This window comes from Bubalus bubalis, chromosome 20 (assembly GCF_019923935.1).
Source record: "Bubalus bubalis isolate 160015118507 breed Murrah chromosome 20, NDDB_SH_1, whole genome shotgun sequence".
In the NCBI taxonomy this organism is placed as follows: domain Eukaryota; kingdom Metazoa; phylum Chordata; class Mammalia; order Artiodactyla; family Bovidae; genus Bubalus; species Bubalus bubalis.
The window spans coordinates 47,302,473-47,324,432 of NC_059176.1; the positions used below are offsets into that span (position 1 = coordinate 47,302,473).

Below are 21,960 nucleotides of genomic sequence, written 5' to 3' on the forward strand. Positions count from 1 at the left end.
TATGAGTTTCTATAAATGACAGTATTGAAAATACTTTATCTAATTTGATAGTTCTGTGCAGAAATGATACAGAGGCTACCAAAACCAGATGTGTGCATGTGCTCAGTCATGTCTGACTCTTTTGAGACCCCATGAACTGTGTAGTTTGCCAGGCTCCTCTGTGCATGGGATTTTCCAGGCAAGAATACTGGAGTGGGTTGCCATTTCCTCCTCCAGGGGATCTTCCCAACCTAGGGATCGAATCTGAGCCTCCTACACTGCAGGCAGATTCTTTACCTGCTAAGCCAGACAGAAAACTTTTAAATATAGAGTCCCAGTGAGTGTTCTTGGCACAAAGCTCAGTGAGGTGGCATCGGATTTAAATGCTTTCATCTTTTATGTATGTGCTCACACAGCTTAAGCAGGACTGTTGGAGTCTGGCAGCTCTGGGCTGCCAGCAGGAGGGTCAGGCTGTGACCATGGGGAAGCCACCCTGGAAGGTCACACTTTGGTGGTAACTGACCTGGTTACCAGTCCTTCTTAAAAGTTTCCATGTGCAGTTCTTAGCTTACTTAAGTATTTAAAGCATATGCTGCAATAAGCCAAACATGGTATACTGACTGAAGTACTTGTTTTTTCTACTTACCCTCCCTGTCCAATGACAGGTATTATCTTCACATTTTGTTGTACGTTATCTCCATTTTTCTTCCTGACAGAGTAAATTCCTTGCCATTCCTATAAATGGAATGTGAGCATCATTATACACTGTGTTCCAAACATGAACCTAAGAACACCCTCCACCTCGGGCTCCTGTTCCCTCGCAGTGGCCACTAGAGCAATTAGGAGAACAAGACCCAGCTGAGGAGGACATTCAGCCAGTGACTCTGCTTAGATAGCAGAGTTGCCTGTAAGTTTTCCAGTCAAATGGAAACAAAAAGTATTTACTCAACACAGATCCTATTTCTTAGCAAAAATACAACAGAAGTCAAAGTTTCAGATCCTGAAAATAACAAAGTCCTACCTAGAAAGCTATCATGAAGAGAAAATCTGGTAACACTCACAAACTCTTCACCAAGTGCTGACATACAGATGGCCAGTAAGTGGCCTATTTGGTTTCGCATGTGTCTGTCTGTCTGCGCTCCTCTCAGAATGACACGAGGCCTGCACCTCCCTCTACTCCAGGGCTCGGCAGCGAGCAGAATGTCTCTGACTACTGGGACAGGCCCTGCGTGGTGGGGTCCGCGGCCTGAACAATTCCATCATCGCCATCCAGCTGTCCTACCCGAGGGTGAGCACAGAGCTGGCACGTGGTAAACGGTCAAGGACCACTTAGGGCCTTAGTTTACTGAACAGAAAAGCTAGACCAAGGTCAGACCACGGAATCCTGGCGGCCAGGCTAAGGGACCTGCGCGCTCCACGAGGGGGTGACGTCATCGGCGCGACGACCTGGCGAGACCGTCTCCAGCAGTGCCATGGGACTGACTGGGAGTGAGGGTCCTGGGTCGGGAGGCCTCACTGCATTCAGCCACCGCTGTCTCGGAGTGTGGGGAGGAGGCCCTGAATGTGCTCAGGCCCAGGCCGTGGATCCAGCCCTGCTGATGGATTTGATAAAGAGGGGATGAAGGGAGAGGGAGAATCCAAAACCACTCCAGGATTCAAAGTCCAAGCAAGTGTGAAGACAGTCAACAAGCAGAGACAGATGAGGACCGAGAGAGACTGGGTTTTCTGTCAGTGGGGGATCAGAGAGAATCATCGCTCTACAGGTTGGTTCCAAGATGACAGCAGGTGTTGAGACAAACCTTGGAAAAGACCTTCGGGTGAAAACTGGGGAATGGGAGCCATGTATGCAGAGGAGGAAGGATGCGCAATGACACAAGAGCTTTTGAGGGACCAGCAGGGGACAAAGCACCCTGTAAATCTGGGAGGAAAGGATGGGAGAGGGGAGCTGGAGTGGTGAGTGGGAGAGTCCCGGGGGCTGCAGAGGGCACAAGGGGTGAAAAGCTGGGACTCCCTGGTGGCCCAGTGGTTAGGACTCTGCACTTCCACTGCTCAGGGTACAATCTGCACAACGCAGCCAAAAGAAAAAAAAATTATAAAAAGCTGAAGGGCTCCCTGTTTGCAATATTTTCCATTTGAACATCACTGGAATTTCTCCTGTGCCCCCAAGAATATCTGGCTGGTTGGACACCTAGAACCTGACACTCCAAAGTCCCCACCCATCATCTGACCTGTGAAGGCTCCAGCCCAGTCCACAGCACAGGTCTGAACCCTCTCCACGGACAACAGCCCACTGTTTGTCCAGGCTGGCCCCTTCTCAACAAGCCCTTCTTCTTCCTGGGAAGACTCCATTAGAAAGGCCATGTATCTTTCTCCTCAAAAAAAAATGAAAAAAACAACTGCCCAGCTAAGTGGTCTGTCCTGCTGCAGGGCCAGCCAACTAGGAACGACCAACAACGGACATGTGGCAGCTCTCACACTCGCCCCAGGAACTCGAGATCATGCAGAACCAATGCCCTGGCTCCGTTCTGAAATAAAGCAGTTAAGTATAGAGGTTGATAATAGGATAGTATGTCATATTCTCTGCTCACAGCAAACACAGATGTTAGAGAACACGTGTCCTGCTGTTGGCATTTGAGGCCCTTCATACCTAGTGCCCCATGGCATGACTCAGGAGGTGAGACGCTGCCCACAGGGGTCTGGGGGGATCCCTGGGCCTGCAGCTAATCCGCTGGATTCCCCCATCCCACCCCATCTCCACTTGCTCCCCTGAGAGGGAGAGGAGTGCCTCACTGACCCTGCTGCTGCCAGATAGAGGGGTGCAAGAGACCTCGTGTCTGTGTGACACCCCATAGAGCCTTGCGACAGAACCGCAGGCTGACCCCGTGGCTGCCCTGGACCTGGCCGCCGGGACTGGGGAGGCCACCATGGGTCTACATGGCTGCTCTTCTGTGGCTGCCTTTGGAGGACGGCCCCCTCAGCCCAGCAAAGAAACACCAGTGGGCCTGAGTTCCTACGTTCTCTTCGTTTATTACCGCCTCTGTTTCTCTTTCCAGAGAACCTGCCACTCTCTCGGGTAAGAAAATCTTGTCCTTGACAGAAGGAAGAGCTGAAGGAAATCAGGATGCGTGCAGCGCCCACATCGCTATTCCCCGACGGTGCACCACCCGGCCCTGCAGCTGGCCAGTCCCTTCCCTGTTCTCACTGCAAAGCCACCCCTGAGTGCACAGGACACCCACTCACTCACAGGGTCCTTGGCAGGCCCAAGCCAAGTCGGGCTATGAGCTCTGCACAGCCCTTCTGCCCCTGCTATAGCCCGCCCTCGTGGGTGACCAGACAGGCATAGGGCCACGTGTCCCAGGGACAGGGCTTCCATGGGCCTCCAATGGCCGGCAGGACAGCAGCTCACAAACTTCTCAAATGTTTTAAAAAATCATATTCACTGTCCCAACTCCTAAAAGTTAAAAAGAGCCCAGCAGAAAAGCCTGAGAATGACTATGGAAAGCAGCGGCCTTTTCCTTCCTGGCGTGTTTTAAAAGCTAATACCAGTGAGGCGCTGACAGAAGCCATGGTTCAGAGAGAAACAACCTCCAGCTGGAACCCGCCTCTCTGCCTGTCCTCAGTACCACGGAACTGCGACTTCTCCTGTCACAGTTTATCTGTCTGTTCTGTGTCCTGGAATGTATTCTCTGAGCAGTTTTTCTTTGCTCGTCTTTCTATACGGGAATTCCGCACAGTGCCTGACATTCAAAAAATGCTGACCAAGTGAACAAGGCCCAGAGAACTGATGGGCTCAGCTGTGTTCTGAGAACGTGTGGATTCACTGGCCATCCTTTACCCTGACCACTGGAAATATCCATCACTGAGAAGATTAATTATTAAAAAGATCAACTTACTTATTACTAAAATGAAAACAATGACTTTATGTGTCAAAGTTACTCTTCCTGGCTGGTCAGGTTATATATACTTTCCTAGCCTCAGTTTCCTCATCTGCAAAGTGGGCACAATAGGGATAACACCACCTACAGTTCCCCAGGCCTGAGGTCCCCCAGCTCTGGCAGTACTCAGTGAGTGCTCAACCTCCTTCCACCCCTCTCTGTTTGTGGAAGGGACCAGGGTGCCACTCTCTTACTCACCTTGCATGAATTTATAGTATCGAGCAAATCAGCCTTTTTTTCGTTTATAGGCACTTCTGCTATCTCCTTCCCTATTAATTCACCTGACTGATAGCCCATTGTCGTTTCAAATGCTGGATTTGCATACTGGGGGGGTGGGGAGACAAAAGAGAAAAAATCAAGTGAACTAAAAGAAATGTTGAAAAGAGGACAATCAAAGGTGTTCAACCTAAACCATCATACTTTCCCCCCAGAAAGCCAGGAGCCTGGCGCTCACTATGACGGTTCTCAAGCTACAAGAGCACAAGCCCAGGAAAAGCCTGGAGTCTGAAGAAGCTTCTGCTCTGGTGATGCTGGGCTGGGCTTGCTGCCCCGTCCTCCTGAGGCCCAGGGAGGGCGGCAGGCTCTCTCCCGCTTAAACGCCCTTGGAGGAAAGGCACATAGAGACAGCTGGGGCTGCTGCACAAAGGCTGTTGGGATTTCGATACTGAAAGAAAGCACTGTCTTGGAGTCTGACCCACCCAGCCCCTACTTCCAAAAGTCACTTAGCTCCTCCCAGGTTTCAGTCTGCACACCTGTTTAACGGGGATGAAACATTTATTTAGCCTCTTTCACATGATGCAAATTAAAAATGAGTTTGGAAAGCAGGCTGTGACAGAGGAAGTGTTTACAAATACAAGGCTTTACGGTTGTTTCAGATAGGACTGTAAGAGTACAAGAAAATGCCTGGGAAAGCTGTGTGTGTGCTAATAAAAATAACAAATGATGATGATGATAAACAACAGCCATGCTGTTTAAGGTCTGTTTTCCTTGCTAGGCACCACAGCAAGCAAGTTATACACATTAACTCATTTCAGTCCTCAGAACATCCTTACAAAAGGCAGGTGGTTGTCAGCATTAATATTATTCCCATTTGTACAGACGAGAGAGCAGATTCAGACAGACTGAGTAACCTGCCTGAGGATGCTCAGCTCGGTAGAGGCCAAGAATAATGGAACGCAGGCCTGACTGACACCAAGCCTGTGCTCTCAACCACCGGCCAGCGTCATGTCTCAGGGCCCTGCCTCCTGAATGTGGACATCATCAGCTCTTTACCAAGAAGCCACAGTTGCAGTGAAGAGCTGCAGTGCTCATTACTCAAGTCAAAGTGGGGCTCGCTCTCAGACACAAGGAACATTCCCCTGGCACAACTCCCTCTTCTGCTGTCATCTAGAACACGTGTTACCTGTTTGCTGTTATCTGAAAGCCATGTGACCCTCTTTTACTTTTTAATTTTACTGAAGTCTAGTTGATTTACAATATTGTGTTTTCACTGCACAACAAAGGGCATCAGTTATACATACACATATATCCATTCCTTTTTAGATTCTTTTCCCATATAGGTCATTACAAAACACTGAGTAGAGTTCCCTGTGCTGTACTATAGGTCCTTGTTGCTTATCTATTTTTTTAAAGGTTATTTCCTTTTACTGTGGACCATTTTTAAATGAAAGCTATATTATCTTAAGTCACTTATATGAAGCCACTTTGCTAATAATTTGTTAAGTAGCTACTAGATTATTTTTGAAATTTTGAGTAGTGTCCAGTAAATTTCTATAGTTTCTATAGTAAACTACCATCAAAAACAGTTAAGAAAGGAAACCGTACACAGCCCTTATGGGCAGGGCCTCTCCTTGTTGCAACAGTCTCTCCCCACCCAGCTCCAAAGTCCTGGATAAAAGCCCCTCCTTACGTAATAAACAAGCAAAAAGGAGAAAAAAAATAAAGGCCAGTGCCATATGTCTACAGAATACTTTCCAGCACATTAAGTAATTATTAGAAAGAAACTTTTCTTACCCCAGAGGGAACTTATCTTAGACTTTGTATTTTATAGATTTTGTTCTGATAAACCTCTAAGGAAAAACTGGTCCCTTGAACTTCAAAGAGAGAAAGAAAAAAAAATACCGAAGGGGTTCAACCCTAAAAATGCAAACAAACCAGAAATGCAGGACAAACTTCCAAAATAACAAACCTGGATAATGTGGTCTTCACTTGTAATTTCAATTGCTTCTTGACTTTTCTCTAATGCAGCGAACATTGAATTACAAGCCCTTTATGGGTAGAAAAGAAAAAGGACTGATTAATATAAATATTATAAAATGAATTATAGTCTTAGGATATTACATTAACTTACTTGAGTTCTTTGATTATAAAGGTAACTGATGCTAACTTGAGAAAAAGAAGGGGGGAGATTAAAAAGCAGAAGGAAGAAATAAACGCCTCCTGCAACCCCGCCACTTGGGATCATGACTCTGCACAATTTGGTGCTCTTCTTTCCATTCTAAGGACAAGTGGACCGGGGGAGCCCACACAAGGGTCAGAGCACAGCCCTTCATTGGCTGTGGGACGTGACTGAACCTCCCTGGGTCTCTCCCTTCTCACCATGTGCAGAGTCCTCATGAGGACTCAAAGAGAAAGTAGACTCAAGTTCCCTGCACAAACCTGGCAGAAAAGAGGCGGCCCATTGTTTGCAGCTACCACCTTCAACAAATTCTTTTCACAAAACAGATCATCAGGATCACTGGCTTTGTTCCCTGCTTCTACTTAGCCTTATATTGAGAACATTCTCCCTGTCCTTGGTGGTTGAAAACATTTTTGAGTTACACAGGTAACAACGGTTTTTTTTTTTTTTTTATTAGAAGATGAAAATAAATGAAATACTACATCATACCCACTAGGATGGCTATAATCAAAGACAGTGTTGGTAAGGAACCCTCATACACTGCTGGTAGGAGTGTAAGATGATACAGCTGCTTTGGAAAACAGTCTGGCAGTTCCACAAGCTGTTAAGCACAAAGTAACCAATTTTACTCCTAGGTAGGTACCCTACAGAAACGAAAACATACATCCACAGAAAAACTTACAGCCCATAAGTGGAAACAACCCTAATGTCCATCAACTGATGAATGGATGAATAAAATGTGATGTGTCCACACAATGGAATACTATTCAGATATAAAAGGAAACAGTCCTCATGTGTGCCGTAATATGGATGAATCTTAAAAAACATTATGCTAAGTTAAAAGAAGCCAGTCACAAAAGGACCACATATTGCGTGATTCTATTTTAATGAAATGTCCAGAATAGGCAAATCTATATATACGGAGAAATTAGATTAGTGGTTATCTAGGGCCGGAGGTCACAGAAATGTTCTAAAACTGTGGCAGTGGTTGTACAGGTCTGTGAATATACTCAAAGCCACTGAACGGGGCACTTTAAATGGGTGAATTTTATAGAATGTGAATTATATCTCAATGCTAATGCTAATGCTAAGTCGCTTCAGTCGTGTCCGACTCTGTGCGACCCCATAGACGGCAGCCCACCAGGCTCCCCTGTCCCTGGGATTCTCCAGGCAAGAACATTGGAGTGGGTTGCCATTTCCTTCTCCAATGCATGAAAGTGAAAAGTGAAAGTGAAATCGCTCAGTCATGTTCAACTCTTAGCGACCCTGTGGGCTGCAGCCTACCAGGCTCCTCCGTCCATGGGATTTTCCAGGCAAGAGTACTGGAATGGGGTGCCATTACCTCCTCCTTATACAGATTTATATCTCAATAAATCTGTTTAAAAATAAATGAGATTAAATCATCTGAAATCCCAACACCTACACAAATCAATTGGTGTTCTAGGCAATTTCTTATATAAATATACATGCAAAATATATATATATATATATTTATAAAAATATAATCATACCCTACAGTTTTATAATCTTGTCCCACTGAAAAAATATATTAATATATTTCCATATCATTAATTAGTTCCTTATCATCACTTTTAATAACATATGTAATATTCTAAAGTTATATAATAATTCACAAACAAATTTTCCATTACTACACATTTAGGTTGCGTTCAGCTTTTTTTTGCATATGCCTCAGATGATGAAAAAAAGAATGCAACTGTCTACTTCTTCATAAAATTCATAATTGTTCATATAGTGCTGTTACATTATTCCTGGTATTACTAAGCTGTCTAGGTAAATAAGACAAAACAGCTTAGCCAATAAAAACTAGTCCTTCTTTCTTGGCATATATGTGAATTAGCCCAATAAAGCTATTATTTAAAAAAACAAGAATGAAAAAATAAGAAGTTTCTACCTCTGATATAGCAAGCTAGGAGGAGATGGATCTGTGAGAAGCCCTACTGGGTTTTATCACGTTTTTAAATTTTTGCAGATCTGGTAAATAAAAAATGGTGAATCATTTTAATTTCTTTGGTTACTACTGAAGCTGAACATTTTTTTCATGTTCACTGGCCATTAATAACTCTTATAAACTGCTTGTTTATGACACGTCCTTTGTAATTTTTTTATACTGGGTGTTTCTATCTTTAAACTGATTCATCAAAGCTCTTTACATATTTAGGATATTAATCTGTCTGTCCTGAACGTTATGAATGTATTTTTTCCTAGTTTGCTATTTGTCTAAATTTTTAACATTATGTGGGCTTCCCAGGTGGTGCCAGTGGTAAAGAACCCAGCTGCCAATGCAGGAGATGCAAGAGATGTGGGTTCAATCCCTGGGTCAGGAAAATCCCCTGGAGGAGCAAATGGCAACCCACTCCAGTATTCTTGCCTGGGAAGTCCCATGGACAGAGGAGCCTGGTGTTAAGGTATTTTTACCGTCTGAGCCACCAGGGCTTCCCAGGTGGAGGCAGTGGTAAAGAATCTACCTGCTGATGCAGGAGACACAAGAGATGTGGGTTCAATCACTGGATCGTTTGATCCCTGAGTTGTAAAGATCCCCTGGAGGAGGAAATGGCAACCTGCTCCAGGTTTCTTGCCTGGAGAATCCCATGGACAGACAAGCCTGGCAGGCCACAGTCCATAGGGTTACAAAGCGTCAGACACGAAAGAAGCAACTTAACACACAAGGTGTTTTCACTGGGACAAGCTTAACATTTTTATCTTGCCTAATCTGCTTCTCTTCCTTTATGAAATCTTTTTGACACCACACTGGGTTTACCAAGGCTTCATTATCCAATGACATATGTTCACTTATACTTTTAGTACTTTTGTGGCCCTACTTTTTAACATGATGCACACTGGAATTTATTTTGGAACTGGGTGTGAGATTGGGATATAACTTAATTTTCTTTCCACATAGTTAATAAATTGTCACAATTCTGTTCACTGGAAAAATTTACCCTTTCCTGTGTGGATCTGAACTGCCATGGTGAACATATATACTTATGTTCTCAGTTCTTAAATACACTCATGCTTGTGTCTAGACTTTACATTCTAGGTTACTGATCTAGCAGTAACACAGAGATGCTTGTGACACATAGCTTTTTAGTGCACTTTAGTATCTCAGATGAAGTCTCTCTCTATGGCCCTCAATTCTCAGCCCCACACTCGTCCCTTCCCTGTCCTGTCATCCTATCTCCCTGCACAGTGGACCTCTCCCTCTGGCTGTCAGCTGGCACACCAGAGACAAAGCACAGCATGAGGAGAGACGGTGAGTGCAGCTCTGAAGCTGTGGGTTACAGCCAGAGGACGACCTTTGTCCTGTGCCACGTGTGAGAGCTGGGACGAAAGGCAGTTAACCTCCCTGGGTATTGGTTTCTGCCAACAATAAGCTCCATGGCTCACAGCGGGAGTGTGGCAGCCAGGCTGTGGAAGACCCAGGAGTAAGGAAAGGGGCAGGCTCAAGGCCAGCCGTCCATCTCAAGCTACCCTGAAGAGTTTAGCAACAAAAAGTAGCTCTTTTGTAGACCTCACCAGCCCTGAAACATCTCTGCTCACAGCACTTCTCTGCTACCTCACGCTTCATTTCGTTTCGTCTATGAGGTATTTTCTTCTCCGCATGTGGTACCCTGTGCTGGTCCCCGCCAATCTTTATACTCCAAATTCTAACCCCCTTATCTCCCTCTGACCATGTACAGACAGAGTGATTCCATTCTCTCTTGAATCCTGGTAAAGGAAATGTCAAACAGAACCCAAGGAAGAGACTGAGGATGAGAAAGAGCTACTGACTTTTTTTTCCACTTCTGTCAACCTCAGATAATTTTACTAATTTTGCAGCTTTTCTAACTCTACAAAGAACTAGGTTTATATTCTTTTCAGGTAAAAAAAAAAAAACAAAAAACTGTTTAGCAAGAGCAAATTACAAAATGTTTATTGTAGAAAAGAAAACATGTCACCTACCGGAAATATGTATGTACATATCAAAAAGAATTTTTAATTAAAAAACAAAACAGGTAATTCAGTATATATACTTTCACATCCTGCTCTTTCATTTGCTATTATTTTGGTGCTCCATCTGTTTTTATTTTTTGGCTGTGCCATGCAGTTTGTGGGATCTTAGTTCCCCCACCAGGGATCAAACCCGGGGTCCTGGCAGTGAGAGTACTGAATTTTAAACATTGGATCACCAGGGAGTCCCCACTGGAGCCCCGTCTTTAAACGTTAAGTCTCACATCACTAACATGCCTATCTGTTAGACATCCAGGCAGACTCTGAAAGTCTTATGCAAGGAGAGGTGCTTTCCCATCGCCCCATCCTATTTTAGCAGGAAGTCAGTAACAGCCACAATGGAGCCAGCTGCCCACACTCAAGTCCTCAGTTGCAGCCACACCCTGGGCGGTATGGTGGGCTTTCCCGAAACAGCAGAATTACCTGAGTTTCAGCTGTGAGCGCACCTCTCCAAACTCCAGCTGGAGCAGTTCATTGTAACAGGCCATGGGGCTGGGGTTTTCTATATACCTCTACAAACAGAAAGGGGATGGTGTGGATCAACACACATGTACCTTTAAATTATTATACACAATTAATGCTTTCCAACAGACTTCTCAATTTGGTATCTGACATCTAAAAAATAACTTATCTTCAATGATAAACAGGAAATGAGATGAAAACTTACAATACCAAATCAGCATTTAAAAAATAGTGCTTGCACATATCTGAGAACATATTAAGAAACCACTGAATTGTATACTTTAAGTGGCTGAATTGATCAACTGTACCTCATTAGAGAAAAAAAGGCAGAAAGGAGGAAAGAAAGAAAAGGGCAAGTGTTTGCTGGAAAGAGAAAAATAAAATTAAAAATCTTTAAAATAGTTTTTTAAAATTAGTATAACCATTTAATGGAACAGCACGTGGTGGTGTGGATGTGAACGTATATGGAATGATGCACAAGATACACTGTCGAGTGAAATGAAGACATGGAAAATCATGTTATAATTAGTTATGTATTTCTTCTATAAAAATGTTATATCAACTTTAAATAAATAGCTGAATTACATGGAAAGTGAACTGTATCTCAAGTAGTCAATAAATGAAATTAAGAAAAACAGGGTTCATTCTTGGGGCATATCCAGAGAAAACTATAATTTGAAAAGACATGCACCCTCAAGTTCATAGCGGCACGATCTACAACAGCCGAGACGTGGAAGCAACCTCCTAAGAGTCCACTGACAGAGGAATGGATAAAGAAGGGGTGCGTGTGTGTGTTAAAGGAGGTGTGTGTATCCCCAAGTAAGAAGGGGTGTGTGTGTGTTAAAGAAGGTGTGTGTATCCCCAAGTTCATAGCAGCACTATCTACAAAAGCCGAGACGGGAAGCAACCTCCTAAGTGTCCACTGACAGACGAATGGATAAAGAAGGTGTGTGTGGGTGGGTGTGTGTAATAGAATATTACTCGGCCATAAAAAATGAAACAATGCCATCTGCAGCAACATGGATAAACCCAGAGATCAGCATACTAAGTGAAGTAAGAAAGAAAAAGACAAATATCATATGATACCACCTATATGTGGGATCTAAAAATAAATTTATTCACAAAACAGAAACAAACTCAGACATAGAAAAAAAACTTACAGTTACCAAAGGGAAAGGGATGTGGGGATGGATAAAGTAGGAACTTGAGATTAATAGGTACACCCTACTGTATGGAAGACAGGAAAACAAGGTCCTACTATGTATCACAGGAAACTACATTTCAGTATCTTGTAATAACTATTAATGGAAGAGAATCTGAAAAAGTATATATATATGTATGTATATACTTTGGCCACCTGATGCTAAGAGCCAACTCATCAGAAGAGACCTTGATTCTGGGAAAGATTAAAGGCAAAAGGAGAAGGGGGCAGAAGAGGATGAGATAGTTAGATGGTATCACCAGCTTAATGGACACAGATCTGAGCAAACTGGGAGATGGTGAAGGATGGGGAAGCATGGCATGCTGCAGTCCATGGAGTCACAAAGATTCAGACATGACTCAACAGCTGAAGAACAGCATATATATATATATGACTAAGTCACTTTTATGTACACTTTTCTGTGTTGTTCTAACACAACAGTGTAAATCAACTATTCTTCCACTAAAAAAAAGCTCAACGGAAAAAAACCAGGGCTTAAGAATACTTTTCTTTCAGTGCCTTGAGCTATGAGGATTTTTTTGATGTCTACATGTCACTGGCGGAGGCTAGAATATGCAAAAGGAAGAAATTTATTAACGCAAGTCCCATTTATATTAACTTTCGGAGTCTCGTCACTTAGATGAGCAGTATGTTGTCCTCTTTCGAGCTGCACAAGCTCACAGTAAGCAAAAACACACTTGCACACCTCTTCACAGCTGTGTCACAGAAGTCACTCCCACTAGGCAACATTTCCCTGTACTAACATCAAACAGCAGCTCAGCTAAGCTGACAAAGGATCATCCTTCACAGCAGAGGGACTTGCAGAGCCATGGCTTCCCCCAGGCGCTCCTACCCCTGCGGACAGTAACTATTCTCTGCATGCTGAAAACATCTCAACAAAGCAGACCACATGGAAATAGGAAGCCTGAGCCCATTCCACCAGATTAAGAATTTCATGAAGACATCTTACACGTCACTATGTACCATCGCGTAATTCCACTCTGCTGTAATATTTGTATTTACTTGCCCCTGTTTCTGTGGCACACACTTGATTTCACCTGCTCAACACATGGATAATATTCTACCTGGTGAGGAGGAAGCTGAGGCCTCAGAGGTAGGGTATATGAAGGCCACTATCCACAAGCCAAAGCCAGACCAGCCTGGGGCATGGGGTCTCTTGTGGTGCTCCTTCTACCACCAGTGAAGGCAGACATCCCCCTGTTGGAACCATGATCTTATCTGTGTGTCAAGTAGCCTAAGAGCCCAGCCCCTGGATCATGTCTTAAAGCTGTATGATCCTCTACGAGGCCCTGAAGCTTCCAGAGCCTGCTTCCTTACCCGCAAAACAAGACCACCCTACATCTCTGACAATGACCATGAGAAAGCACTGTGCCTGCAGACTGCTGCATGAACACACAGCAGTCACTGCTGGCCCCTGGGAGGGAGAGCCAGGCCTGCTGGGCCTGGGCATGATGGTCCCTAGGCCCGCAGGCCAAACACAACCATTCCTAACCACACAAGTCAGACAGGGGACATGCCGGCCAGCTCCCACCAACTGGGAGGGGTAAGAGTACTGGCCTTGGGACGTCCTGGCGGCTTGGTGGTTCAGAACCCACCTGCCAGTGCAGGGGACACAGGCTTGATCCTTGGTCCAGGAAGATCACACATGTCACAGAGCAACTAAGCCTCACACCACTACTACTGAAGCCATGTGCCCTAGAGCCTGTGCTCCGCAACAAGAGAAGCCACTGCAATGAGACACCTGTGAACCACAACCAGAAAGGAGCCTCCATTCGCTGGGACTAGAGAAAAAGCCTGTGTAGCAATGAAGACCCAGGAAGGCCATACATAAACAAAATTATTAAAAAGAGAGAGAGTACTGGCCCTGCAGCTCTCTCCTCAGTGAGTCACGACCCCACAGGAACACCCAAGAACACTGCTCATCTGCACAGGTGCCCACCGCTGACAGGGCAGGAACAGCGGTGAGATTTCTGGGCACAGAGTGTGCCACGCCAGTAGACAAGAGGTGGGGGACCTGAGATGGGCAGGGGTCCCCAGCTATCCCCGCACTTGCCTGGCCTCATCTGTTTTGCAGGCGAAATCCTGGGACAGGGAGCCATGTGTATCGTGTGTCACAGCCTCCTGTGCATGTGGCCCGAGTTTTCACTGGGTGTGTACATACAAACATTTTTATCCCAAAGGTGGATGTTCAGGTTAGAAAACCAGTGCATGTGGATAGAAGGACTACATCTTTCTCCTGCCGTCTGCTCCCCACCTTGCTACCTCTGCTTGGCTCTGTGTCTAAACATCCTGTCTTTCCTGCCTTCTGCAGGTTTCATTCATGTCCTGAGGATTCCATGGGGTTGTGGAGGGTAGAGAAGGGCGTCAGGCCCAAGGAGCTTCAGGAATCAGGCTGCTGTTCCTTCAGCTTGAGCAGCAGCTGGTCTCTTCACCCCAGCCCAGCCCATGAGAGGGGTAGGGCCACTGGCTCCCAGCCAACTCAACCTGCCTCTCCCCAGAGCACATCACCCACACCGGCGCCCCCCACCCCCAGTGCATCTGCATCCCTGGCTGCACATTAGAACTCCCTGCAATCTAAAAAATAACACCAGTGTGCAGGCCCCTCCCCAAACCAACAGAACCAGGGCCTCCTCAGGGACGCTTCTGAGGGAGTTCTAATGCACGACTAGGGCAAGAGACACCAAACCCTAACCTCAAGGTTCTAGTTCAAGATGGCCAAGTAGAAGGATGTGCACGCATCTCCTCCTGCGAGAGCACCAAAATTGCAACTAGCTGCTGAACAACCATCAACAGGAGGATGCTGGAACCCACCAAAAAAAGATACCCCATGTCCAAAGACAAAGAAGAAGCCCCAGTCAGATGGTAGGAGGGGTGCAATCATGATAAAATCAAATCCCATCCCTGCCAAGTGGATGACCCACAAACTGGAGAACAATAACACCAAAGAAGTTCTTCCGCTGTTGTGAAGGCTCTGAGCCCCACATCAGGCTTCCCAGACTGGGGGTCTGGCAAAGGGACTGGGAATCCTGGGAATCTGACTTTGAAGACCTGCGGGAATTGATCACAAGACTGCCACAGAACAAGGGGAAACAGAGACTCCACTCTTGGAGGACACAAACAAAATATCTGGTGCACACCATGACCCAGGGGGAAGATGCAGGGGACTGAACCAGACCTACCTGTGACTGTTGGAGGGTCTCCTGCAGAGGTGTGGGTTGGCAGTGGCTCACCGAGGGGACAGGGACACTGGCAGCAGCAGTCCTGGAAGGGGCCCCTTGGAGGGCGCCATTAACCCTACCATAGAGCCTGTAGCCCCCAGGGCTGGGTTGCCTCAAGCCAAAAAACTAAAAGGGAGGGACTGAAACCCCACCCATTAGCAGATAATTGGATTAAAGCTTTACTGAGCCCTGCCCAGTTTTCCCATGCTAGTCTCTCCCATCAGGATGCTTACACAAGCCTCTTAGCCTCATCCACCAAAGGGCAGACATAAGAAGTAAGAAGAACCACAATCCCATAGTGGCTAGAATGAAAACCATATTACAGAAAGCTAATCAGGATGAAAAAGCAGAAGGTTATGTCCCAGATGAAGGGACAAGATAAAACCCCACAAAAACAACTAAATGCAGTAGAGACAGGCAACTTTCCAGGAAAAAAAAAATTTCAGAATAATGATAGTAAAGATGATCCAGGATCTTGGAAAAATAATGGAGAAGAAGCAAGAAACATTTACCAAAGACCTAGAAGTAAAGAACAAACAGAGAGGAACAATACCCTGGAAGGAATCAATAGCAGAATAACTGAGGCAGAACAGATAAGTGACCTGGAGACAGAAAGGTGGAAATCACTGATGCAGAACATAATATAGAAATAAGAATGGAAAAAAAAAATGAAGATAGCCTAAGGGACCTCTGGGACAACATTAAATGCACCAACATTTGCATTTTAGGGGTCCCAGAAGGAGACGAGAGAAAGGACGGGAGAAAATATCTGAAGAGATAATAGCTGAAAACTTCCTTAACATGGGAAAGGAAATAGTCAACCAAGTCCAGGAAGCACAGAGAGTCCCAGGCAGGAAAAACCCAAGGAGGAGCAAGCACACACAGTGATCAAACTTACAAAAATTAAAGACAAATATAAAATATTAAAACAGCAAGAGAAAAACAACAAACAGCAAAAAAAAAGGGAATTCCCATAAGATCATCAGCTGATTTCTCAACAGAAACTCTACAAGCCAGAAGAGAATGGCATGATATATTGAAAAGTGATGAGAGAAGAACCTACAACCAAGAATACTCTACCCAGCAAGACCCTCATTCAGATTTGATGGAGAAATCAAAAGCTTTACAGACATGAAAAAGTTAAAAGAATTCAGCACCATCAAATCAGCTTTACAACAAATGCTAAAGGAACTTCTCTAGGCAGGAAACACAAGATAAGGAAAAGACCTACACAAAATAAACCCAAAACAATTAAAATGGTAATAGGTCATAAATATCGATAATTACTTCAAATGTAAATGGATTAAATGCACCAACAAAAAGACATAGACTGGCTGGCAGATGAAAACATGTGCATGTATGCACTTCCTCTTACCACATCACTCTACTTAACCCCCCAAACCATATGAAATTATTTTATACTGTTCAGCTAATCATGTTTTCCTTATGGCTTGCAATTGTAATAATCTTTTTTGTCAGACTACCGATGGTGAAAACTGATAAATATCTTTTACTACAGGGATTATGTAACTATTATTTGCTTAATACCATTGTACTATGATTGGTCAACAGAAAATAATAGAATTCTGTATCACTTAAAACTACCATTTAATAGGAAAATCTGTAATCACTTTTTAAAATCCAGATGTGTATCAGAATGATCTTGGAATTTTTTGAAAAATACAAATGCCCAGGTTTTGCTTTTTCTCTCCAAAGCTCCAGATGTGTTTCTAATGAGCAGCTATGTTTAGAAACAACTGGATTATATGATAATCTTTTACTTTTATCTAGATGGTTTCACTTTTTCTATTTCATATTCAGTGCTCATATTTCATTTATGTTTTCCAATTTCTCATCTTTTTTTAATGTTCTTTCTCAAGCCTTTACCAAGTGCAGTCGAAAAGCTTTAAAAAACAAATAGTATGTATTATATATATATTAGAGAACATAAATGTTTGCCTATCTAAAACATTTATGACATTTTGATTCTACTTAATTGACTTAGTATGAATAGGATGCTAGATTTCTAATTTATATTCACTCAAAACTTTGACATAGTTCCATGTATTTTGGCATACAGTATTACTGCACTGCTAAAAGTCTAGAAAGTTTATCTTAGTCACATTAAAACAAATTTTTTGAATGAGGCTTGAAACTTCTAATCCAATTCTGAGGATATAAAGAAATACAATATTATAAAAAACAAATAAGAAATTAACATGTGATACAGTATTATTAACTAAATACAGATTTTTTTAAATTTCACAAAATTTTGTTAGTGTCCATTATTTGTTTTCATACCTTATTCAAGACTCCACACTGTATTTAATTACACTGAGCAGCTTCAGGTGCATGCAACAAATTCTGGTAAATTCTCTTTTCATTTTTATTCCAATACAAATATATTTCTAATTTTCCTTAACAAGGAAAATTCTTCTTAGATATATCCATCATTAAAAGTGGACATTTAATTTCCAAACGCCTGGGATTTTTAAGGTATCTTTGATATTAATTTCTAATTTTGATACTAATTTCATATTTAAATGCTTTCTTATCTTGAATCACCCTGTGTTTTTTCAGTCTTCTTACTTTATTGAGGCTTTCAATGGCTAAGTCAAAGATCTCTCTTGGTAAAGTTACACTTCACTTGAAAATATGTGGATTGGGTTATTCTCAAATATCTTTTGATATTGATCTCTAACATAATTTCACAGTGATAAGAGAACAGACTCTGTATAATTTTAATAACTTTAGACCACCAAATTTTTGCACCTGGTCTATGTCCCTGGATATCTATCTTTCAGTGTCTCCTAGTTTATAATCTATGGGAGCTTGAATAGAATTTGTATCCTACTGCTGTGTGAAAATTGTATAATAAATCATAATTATTTCAAATTGGTTCATGGTGCTTTTCAGGTCTACATAAGATTCTACTTCTCTGTACATGCATTCTATTAATTTAAGAGTTTGAAATTGAAACTACAACTAAAAATCTTAATTTATCTACTTAAAAAAAATTGTAATATATATATTGGAATTTTATGTAACTTTGTTCTGTATTTTCCAAGTCTCCTGTAAATGTGTTATTGTGTTTTCATAACTGAAAAAATAAAAAAAAAAGGGGGAAAAATCCCTAACTTCTGAGATTTTAGTCAGAAAGCTCAACTGCCAAGTCCAACTGAGGAGGTAAGCAAGTGTGCATCCACTGTGGAATCCTGAACTATGGCCATCTACAGAAAAGCTGTCTGCCCTATGAATCCAGAGATCACAATGCAGTGATGGCTTTCAGGTCTGGGGTTGGGCTCAAGCCTGGGCCACACTGCCTCCCAGCCATGAGACTTGGGAAAACCACCTTGCCTCCAGGCCTGAATGCTCTGCAATCTGTGCCCTCCGTCACCTCAGCATCCTTCTGATACCCGACAGTACGGAACTCTGTATGAGAAGACAAGTTACCTTGTGCGGTCTTGGAGGACTGGTCACCTAGTTGGATTCGTCACTTACTAAGTGGTGAGACTACTACATTCATATTTCCTAAGTCACAGACCTCTAAAATGACTATTTCAAACCTGTACTTTTTGCATGGAAGTGTTTTTCATAGAGACATGCACTTAACCACAATTCTGGCAGAGGCAGCTGGGAATACCTTGATTAAGTAGTGCAAGTGAGAGGGCAGGGAGAGAGTATGTGTCAGTTACCTTTGAATTTTACAATTAGTTTAATGATAACACAATTGTACTATGAAAACACGAGGCCCATGGTTAACTAGACTTTCTACCGGGATATACTTTGCAGTCCATGAAGCTGTGCTGATGGACTTCCTTGTACAGAATTTCAAACACGTATTTCCAATATTGCTTGTACAACTTCATACAAATAAAAAACTTAATGACTCCTGGCAGCTATCAGTTCAGTTCAGTTGCTCAGTTGTCCAACTCTTGGTGACCCCATGGACTGCAGCATGCCAGGCTTCCCTGTCCATCACCGACTCCTGGAGCTTGCTCAAACTCATGTTCATCGAGTCGGTGATGCCATCCAACCATCTTATCCTCTGTCGTCCCCTTCTCCTCCTGCCTTCAATCTTGCCCAGCATCAAGGTCTTGTCTAATGAGTCAGTTCTTCACATCAGGTGGCCAAAGTACTGGAGCTTCAGCTTCAGCATCAGTCCTTCCAATGAATATTCAGGACTGATTTCCTTTAGGATTGACTGGTTTGATCTCCTTGCAGTCCAAGGGACTCTCAAGAGTCTTCTCCAACACCACGGTACAAACACATTCATTCTTCAGCACTCAGCTTTCTTTATAGTCCAACTCTCACATCCATACATAACTACTGGAAAAACCATAGCTTTGACTAGACAGACATTTGTCGGCAAAGAAAGGTCTCTGCTTTTTAATATGCTCTCTAGGTTGGTCACAGCATTTCTTCCAAGGAGCAAGCATCTTTTAATTTCACAGCTGCAGTCACCATCTGCAATGATTCTGGAGCCCAAGAAAACAAAGTCTGTCACTGTTTATGGCAGCTATAGGTAAGCAAACAACTCGAGGCAAGATGAATAATCTGTCCTCCTAGTTTCATTAGCTTCACTGGGCAGTCAGAAACATTGAAGGTCCTTGTTAAGAATGGCCAGTTCTGTAGCCTAAAAGTACTAACACAAGGAACTTCAGAGTTCTCAGGGGAAGTTTCTTCCTCATATGAATGCTTCCCTAAGCAGTTTAAGGAGGGGTGACCTAAGGATCCGCTGGGAACAGGTGACCCACAACCTCCAACCTCGTATCCTTATGATGCTCACCTGCACGCTGGCTAGCATGGCTGTTCTCATACAAGTTCAACTGGAAGTCAGGGAATGCGGACAGGTGCTGACATGAGTGAATGTTGGCGAGGGTGGTGTCAAAAAAGGAGAACCACAAAACTATGTAATAACAACAATGTAAAATTTGTATATAAAATGTGTATTTAAAACAAAGTCTTAAGTTCCACCATATCCGATGTTGATATTGGAATTCCTGTGTTCCTTTTGTCTGCATTTGTTACCTTTTTCTTTATTATTAACTTCCTTTTATCACTATCTTATAAACAACATATAATTGTATTTCCATAGCTCAGTCTAATGGCTTATCCTTTAATGGGAGAATCCAGCTCATTTTCATGCACTTGCTTTTGGTCCCATCTTACTCTGTTTATCACTGACTTCGCACTGTTGTTTCCTCTTCCTAGGATATGCCAATGTGATCCAGTTGCTAAAAATTCCATACTTCTTGGGCAAGGGTTGCTGCAAAGCTTAAGGGATCTTGGTTCCTTGACTAGGGATTGAACTGTGGGCCCTCAGCAGTGAAGTGTGGAGTCCTAACCACTGGACCACCAAGGAATTCCCACAAACTCCATATTTTATTAATTCAGTTCTTTTTAAAAACAATTTATTTTTGGCTATGCTGGATCTTCGTTGCTGTGAGGGCTTTTCTGTAACAAGCTGTAACAAGCAGGGGCTGCCCTCCGGTTGCGGTGGGCAGGCTTCTCCTTGTGGAGCACGGGCTCTAGGGTGTGCGGGCTTCAGTGGTGGCAGCTCCTGGGCTCTACAGGCTCAGTATTGATGGCTCATGGGCTTAGCTGCTCTGCTCCAGGGCACGTGGAATCTTCAGGGACCAGGGATCAAACCAATGTCTCTGGGTTTGAACCATAAAACTGTGTAATAAGAGTCTAAAATTTATTAGATTATTTTAATAACCTAAGTGGATTTAGATTATTAAATAAATCTAATTTATTTAATAATAAATTAATGTATTTTATTTAGGCAGGCAGGTTCTTTACCACTGAGCCATCAGGAAAGCTCCCAGAAGTTTTCTTAAACTTTCCTATTATTGGTTACTTACCTTTTCACTGATCTCAAACGTAGACACAGATTTCTTTACTATTATTTGAAAACAAGGTACCAATTAGTTCCAGAACAAAGTCTCTCCCATGAGCAGTGCTCTAGTCTGCACATTTCCCACAAAGAAGAAAGCTTCAGAATCCTTTTGCTGCCCACCCACTTCCCTGTCTGGGAGATGAGCCACAAGAATGAGTTTACTTCCACTTTGTCCCCTGAAACCTTGAAGACACCTAGGGCAGGGTGTGCTTAGATACCCTAGAATTTAAAGACTGAGGTATTATTGGATGTTATATAAGTACAGATAAAGATACATATTCTACACCAAACACACACACACACACACACAAATGTGTGTTATGTGCACACACCACCTCTCTCCAATACTTAGTCCCTCATCTTAGAGTTCTGTTCTACTTCATTGGTTGAATGGCTGAAGTCCTTATTTAATTATTTTCCTCAGACAGGGCTTCTGGGGAAATACATCTCTGAGTTTCATGTATCAATGTAATGCCCAAAGGAATGCCTCTTGTGCCCTGCAGGGTTAACAATCACTTGGTTGCTGTGGGATTCTCAGGTTATGGTCATTTTCCATCTGTGATCTCTAGTCAGATGAGACGCTGTTATTACTGCTTTACACAGTAGGAAAAGATGCTGGTGCTGGGCAAGATTGAAGGCAAAAGGAGAAGGAAGCAGCAGAGGATGAGATGGCTGGATGGCATCACCGACTCAATGAACATGAGTTTGAGCAAACTCCGGGAGATAGTGAAGGACAGGGAAGCCTGGTGTGCTGCAGACCATGGGGTCGTGAAGAGCTGGACACGACTGAGCGACTGAACAACAACAACAACAACAAATGTGTTTGTGTTCAC

The 21,960-nt window shown here is 43.3% G+C and overlaps 1 protein-coding gene across 7 annotated transcripts in view; it reads right to left on the reverse strand.

Annotated features, from left to right (window-relative positions):
• Window positions 1–21,960, reverse strand: part of PDE8A (phosphodiesterase 8A) — a 143,630-nt gene that overhangs the window by 27,951 nt on the left and 93,719 nt on the right. For 5 of the 7 annotated variants that reach the window (XM_025271685.3, XM_025271681.3, XM_025271682.3 and 2 more), the window contains exons 6-9: window positions 10,747–10,835; window positions 6,103–6,181; window positions 4,113–4,238; window positions 626–714 (exon numbers count right to left, since the gene is read on the reverse strand). In XM_025271685.3, coding sequence (XP_025127470.1) covers window positions 626–714; window positions 4,113–4,238; window positions 6,103–6,181; window positions 10,747–10,835 — 383 coding nt within the window. The remainder of the gene's footprint in view (window positions 1–625; window positions 715–4,112; window positions 4,239–6,102; window positions 6,182–10,746; window positions 10,836–21,960) is intronic. The other 2 variants (XM_025271683.3, XM_025271684.3) reach the window with 1 other exon arrangement.